Raw genomic sequence first — 6536 nt, 5'->3', positions numbered from 1 at the left:
ATGTCAAGCTCTCCCTGGGGTGATAGATCAGGACTCAGGTGATAGCAGAAAGCGCCAATCCTACTCTTAAAATGGATACAAGAGAGCATTTGGGATTTTTCTTTTTAGTGGGGGAGAGAGAAATGTCCATGATAACAGAGAGTCATTGATTGGCTGCCTCCTACTGGGGATCAAGCCCGCAACTTGGGCATGTGCCCTTGACCAGAATTGAACCTGGGACCCTACAGTCTGCAGGCTGGTGCTCTATCCACTGAGTTAAACCAGCTATGGCCAACCTGAACTTTTTGAAAAAATTGGTTATTGGTATTCCCATAATCATAGCAATCAAGATGAAATGCTTCATTTCCTACAAATGTAAAGAATACAATGTACTTTTGTTTTTATATGATTAGTAATACATGATTTTGTGGTTGTATTTTTTTTTTAATTTTACCAGTTTCAAAGTCAGGTATTATTTCATCTCATTTCTAACACAGTTATCTCTTGGGTTCTGAAACTTCGTTGTTAAATGATGTCAAGCTATCACATCTGGACTGTCAACCTAACTGGAATCCCAGTACCATGTTGGTCCTGAGAGATTTCTAGGCACTCTGTGGGCATTCTGGAAATACTGCCTGATGAAGGTGGGATAGTTTAACTGGAGAGCTGCCCCATTGTTTTAAAATTTTAAAACCTATTTTCCATTATTAACACTACATTCCAAATATATGGGAGGAAGGTAGACTGATCATTAAGGTTGAATTCATGGCTGGCTTCTGTCTTGTAAACACATCGGCTGGCACCTCCTCTGGTGTTGTCCCAACATGAAGCTTTTTGCTGACTTCACAGCTGCCTCTGAAGACAGGCTGGGCTGACATTGGGTGAGTCACTGTGATCGTTCACCCTCACGGAAGTGGGCTTTCCTGGGTGAAAGCAGCTCTCTGTTGGCTCTATAAACTCACTGCTTTAAGACCCACGGGACATGGGTTATACAGGTACACGTGTGCTGGCAGGCCAGTTGTTGATCCCTGCTTCCCAAGATACGTAACTCTAAGGTATTATTTCAGATCAGACCAAACACTGTTGTCCCCAGATTTAAGGTTCCCAAAAAGCCCACCAGGGAGCCAGCGAGTCCGATGCAAAAGCAAAGAGTCCTTCATTTCGAACTAGTTCGGCTCCCCAACCACACTCACCGATGCAACGGTAAGCCCCAGTGGCCGAGAGAGCGAAGCCCGATGGGACGAGGAGTTTTATAGGGGGGTGGAGCAAGGGGAGGGGAGCTGACCGTGGGCCCTGCCGATTGGCCAGGTGCAAGTCGGGTCTTGTTACACAGGATGTGGTCATCTCTATGGCGCGCACGTCCCTTGATTGTCATTGGTTAGTTTAAAGAAATCCCGGGTGTGGCCAGCAGAGGCTGGGGCTTCCGGGAAGGAGGTACATGGCAGCTGCCCCAACATGGAGGGTATGGGGCAAGATGGAGGGCGCAGTCCTCGCCCTTTCAACACCTATATAAATAGTTAGACACAAATGATTCTTGGCTCATGAATTACAGTGGACTAGGAGTCCCATCTACTGCGAAGTTATTTAACTTACTTTGTTGTTGTTGTTAATCCTCACCTGAGGATATTTTTTCTATTGGTTTTCAGAGAGTGGAAGGGAGGGAGGGAGGGGTAGAGAGAGAAATAGGAAAGAGGGAGAAAGAGAGAGAGAAACGTCCATGTGAGAGAGACACATTGATTGGTTACTTCCCACATGTTCCCTGATGGGGGGGTGGTGGGGGGGAGACAGGGGATGGAACCTGCAACCCAGGTATGTGCCCTGGATCAGGAATTGAACCTGAGACCCTTTGGTGTGAGGCCTGAGGCTCTAACCACTGAGAACACTAGCCAGGGCTATTTAGCATTTTAAAAGATAACTTGAGATTCTGACAAAAACAGATTTATTATTTGTTTCTGAATAGGCTGTTATTCTCAGTTTGTGCCAAGAGAATAATAATAACTAATATTTGCATACTGCTTTACAAGGTTATATGTGTGTGTGTGTGTGTGTGTAAGTAAAATATCATTTATTATGCCAAATACTATGTTAAATTAGGTTCTTGAAATACATTTTTTCTTTACACCTCACAGCAATTCTATGAGTAAATTCCACATTATCCAGATGTTACCTTTAAAAAGGCTTACAGCGGTTCTCAACCTGTGGGTCGCGACTCTTTCACAGGGGTAGCCTAAGACCATCGGAAAACACATATATAATTACATATTGTTTTTGTGATTAATCACTATGCTTTAATTATGTTCAATTTGTAACAATGAAATTGGGGGTCACCACAACATGAAGAACTGTATTAAAGGGTCGCGAGAACCTTAGAATAAAGGAATCGAGAAAGCACCAAGGAAATGTCAGAAACAGCATGGCAGGCAGCCCCTCTTACCAGCTTTTCCCTCCAAAATGGGGTTTTAAAGCCAGAGTCACCCAGCCACAGCCACAGAATCATAAACTGGGAAGGAATGTTAAGGGGACTCAATCCAGTAAAAACGGAAAATGCATGTTGATTTTGGAAAAATAACTCATATCACAAAATTCTATGGGTGAAAGAACTCTGAATTATATCCAATTGGAGTCTGGGCTTACACTGGACTCCATCACCCAGCTGTTTCATTCATCTCTCTGTGGTTTCATTTGCTAGAATTCTAATAGAATATCAGGCACAGGATTTGTCATTTCCCTTCTTTTTTTCTCCTTTGCGAGTTAGCATTTCCCCTGATACTTTTGGAGGCCAAGTTTAACTCAGAAAAGGAAGATAGGGGCTGCATCTGCATTTTATAGGGATATTTGGTCCTTAAATGGAATTGTATTTGCCCTAACCTCCGAAGAGCTCTGGGAAATTCATCTGCCTTCAGGAGACACATTCGGCATTTCTCTATTGACTCTTGTGGTGGATAATATTTGACATATTCATCTTTTACCTCTGTTTTCCCCCTTTCCTTTCTCTCCGTTCAAGCAGAAAGCTCTGTCGGTGCTCCAGGGGAGGCACATTTCGAGGCACAAAGTAGAGGAGTCCACAGTCTTTCTGGCTTTTGTTTTCCACAGGCTTAAAGTTTTAAAGGAAAGGAATTTCTAGAACTAGACAGAAGGTTTTGAAGAAACAAAAAGGGGATTTTTTCCAAGCTGAAAAGACAGAAAGAAATGTTCTTTGGCTAATGGGGTTAGGGGGACAGATGGACAACACACACACACACACACACACACACACACACACACACACACACACTTTGATGCCTTGTCAGGGTATAAGATTCTAGAGCTGCAGTACAAGTCTGAGAAAAGGCAGAGGAAAGCTCACAAAAGACGGAGGTTAAGTACAAGTACCCTATACCCCACCCACAACCTATCCTAGTAGAATTCGGGCTCAGAATCAGAAACTATGCTGAATTATAGGCAATAAAAGGTTATATTCTAGTACACTTGAATTTGTGGGTTGAGATTCACATCTACCATACTAGTTAAAGAATATTATATCATCACATATGTTATATCATTATAACAAATTGCTCAAACAATTTGATGGTATGAAAATATTATGGAAAATATATTCCAATTTGAAATAAAAATATGTACATAGACCTAAAGGATAAACTTAAATAATATACACTACATGAAGGACTTCAATTTTTCCCTTAAATTTTTTCTTCAAATCCTAATGTCCCACAAATAACAGGTATTCCTTTTATAATAAGAACAATACAATAAAAATTGTAAAATAAGATGAAATTAGTTTACACTGAAAATACTGCACACTGCTTTTATGGAAAAGGTCAGGAAAAGAAGACTCCTGCCATTCTCACACAGTTCTGCAGATATGATGGCTGGAATAGTAATTCCGTCACCCCTTCAGGCTATTGTTGTCAAAATGGTACTTAAAACCAGACCAGACGTGGAGAAAGAGCAAAAAATAAATAAATGAAAGAAGTGAAAAATGAGAAAAACTAAATATGCATCATTTGGGAGGGAGAAAAATGACAATATCCTCCCACTTCTTTTTATAGTATAGTGTCTTGTGTAAAGTAAGTACTTGGCAAAGAATGCCCAACACAAAACACAAACAGGGAAAGGAAATGGCCTAGCCCTCCTGACTGTAGAAAGGGCAAAGAAAGCTCTGGCTAATGAACCTGACACATTTTCTAAATGAGACGTTGGTGAATTAGCTGAGGAATGCCAACATGTAGGTTAGTGAATGTCAGAATGGATTAGAGTTTATTATAATAGGAGGATATGTAGAGTATCCCATTAGAAACCAGGATAAGAAATTCTGATTTTGACTTAGTAAGAAAGTTTACATCTTAATACATAAAATGAGCATTTTTCTAGTCTACACTTGGAGGGCTACTGGATAAGTAGAAAGAAAAGGTATTCTAAGAAAAAATTACTAATATGGCAATAAATTTGAATTGTATTACATATTAAAAGTATCTGAACTAGTTATTTCTCAGGTAAAATTTAAAATCATGCATTATTATTTAGCACTTAATACTTCCTAGTGTCTCATGGCAAATCCACATAACATGAATATAAATTATAGTGACGGAAGATGAAAAAGCATTGACTGTAAGTTCCACATATTTTAACTTCAAATTCCACAAAGAAACCCCTTTTATTATATTCGCTTGGATCAAATTGCTTTACTTTCAGCCACTTCCTCAAAACTGAAAGCAAACATGGAATTCTCATTGGCATAAAACATGAACTCTCCATGCACTCAGGATTTCTCGGTCTAGTCCGCCTCTTAAGATTGTACTTACCCTTGGGAATGTCACTGAGTTTATTTCTTTGAAGAATTAGCAGCTTTAGATGTGGAAGCCCACGTCTCAAGCTGCTTCTGTGGCGTTTCACCCATGAGCACTTAGGACCGGGGAAATCCAGGGAGATGGAGTGGATGGCATTGTTGCTGAGGTTTAGGGTTTCCAGACCAGGTAAATGTGCAAGAGGGCTTAAGGTTATTTTCAACATGAGATGGTTACTGAGGTCCAGATATTTTATATTCCGTTTTTCTTCTTTTGTGGGAGATTGTAAGAGAACCCTAAGGAAAATGGAACTTGCATCCACGGTGGCTGCCGTCTGTGATACGTCCACAGGTATATCCCGCTTTCCAGTAAAGGAACAATTCGTCAGACGATATCCATTCCATTGGTGCTCAGAATTGAAAAAAGTACTGCTTTTCCTTGCCGGGTTTGTCATGGCTCCAGTAAAATAAAGACCCAGAACCATGGCAATGGCTCTGAAACAAAGGTTTTTCATAATGCCTGGAGAAAGGAAAATGAATTGACTTATTCATTATAACGCGTAAAAACTAACAGCAAGTAAGCAGAAAATTTACTTTTCAAGATTGAGGACAATTATCTTGCCGTAATTGCCAATTTAAGTGAATGTTTGATTTCTTAGAAATTTCTTAGAAATAAAGGCATTAAAGTGTAGCTTCCAAAATTGGTATAATTATGGTATAAAATTACATTTATGTCACATTCTACAGAAAGAACTCCCCCGATTTTTCAGAAAAATACATATTCACTTGGGCCTCACCTCTGTGCCTGCTTTTCCGGGACCATTCAGGCTGCAGGCTGCTTCGGAGTGAGGGAAACCTACCAAGATCAAAGGCTTCTCTGCTTCCTGCCGGTCATTAGAACAGAGCAAAGTCTAGTATCTACAACACTATAGTCAGCCACGTGACTTACTGTGGAGTGGCAGGCCATCCAGGTACACTGAGCTGTGGGACTGTTTGGGTGGAAGGTTCAACTCACAAACGAGATCCTTGATTTTATATATTGTTTTTAATGACTAGAAGAACTGCAAGCTTTGTCTGACTTCAAACCCTTTTGAAATCATATATTCAACATAAATAAAATGGGTTATAAATGCCTCCGAACATGAAGATGTATCCTATATAATAAAAGTGTAATATGCGAAGTGTCTGGTCATCCAGTTGTCCGTTCAACCAATCAAAGCATAATATGCTAATGATATGCTAAGGCTGCTCAACCACATGCCATGACATACACTGACCACCAGGGGCAGACAGTCGTCTGGTCAACCAGTCGCTATGATGTGCACTGACCACCAGGGGCAGATGCTCCAACCAGTAGGTTAGCTTGCTGCTGAGGTCCAGCTGATCAGGACTGAGCGAGATGGGCCAGACATGCCCTGGAGCCCTCCCAGAGTCCGTCCCTGGCTGGCCCACCTCCTGCATCCCTCCCTGGCCCCAATCGTGGTTGGGTGGGTGGGAGGTAATCAACCAAAGACCATCCTATATAATAAAAGGCTAATACAGGCAGTCCTTGGGTTACTTTGAACTTGATGTATGTCATTTTGTGGTTATGTCGCCATCTCCCATTTACAGGATTTATAAAAAAAAAGTTCTGTCATTTTGATGTATGTACATATGTGCTTTATGATTTTTATTATTTATTTACTACAAGGTCAGGAATTGTTATCTTTTAAATTTCTCTTATTGTTTCACTTCATTACTGCTGTGTATGTGCTCCATGTGAGTGACGTAGGCG

At 40.8% G+C, this 6536-nt stretch overlaps 1 protein-coding gene across 2 annotated transcripts in view; it reads right to left on the bottom strand.

The window, feature by feature from the left end:
• Positions 1-6536, bottom strand: part of LRRC66 (leucine rich repeat containing 66) — a 22965-nt gene that overhangs the window by 13524 nt on the left and 2905 nt on the right. Inside the window, exons 1-2 of one of the 2 annotated variants that reach the window (XM_006757827.2) lie at positions 5560-5972; positions 4782-5282 (exon numbers count right to left, since the gene is read on the bottom strand). In XM_006757827.2, coding sequence (XP_006757890.1) covers positions 4782-5277 — 496 coding nt within the window. In that variant the 5' untranslated portion in view covers positions 5278-5282; positions 5560-5972. Of the gene's footprint in view, positions 1-4781; positions 5283-5559; positions 5973-6536 lie in introns of those variants that run through there. The other variant, XM_006757828.2, reaches the window with a different exon arrangement.

The sequence above is a fragment of the Myotis davidii genome, unplaced genomic scaffold (assembly GCF_000327345.1).
Source record: "Myotis davidii unplaced genomic scaffold, ASM32734v1 scaffold173, whole genome shotgun sequence".
NCBI classification, from domain to species: Eukaryota; Metazoa; Chordata; class Mammalia; order Chiroptera; family Vespertilionidae; genus Myotis; species Myotis davidii.
The sequence above is the reverse complement of the archived record's forward strand: the minus strand, read 5'-3'. Positions and strand labels throughout refer to the sequence as shown.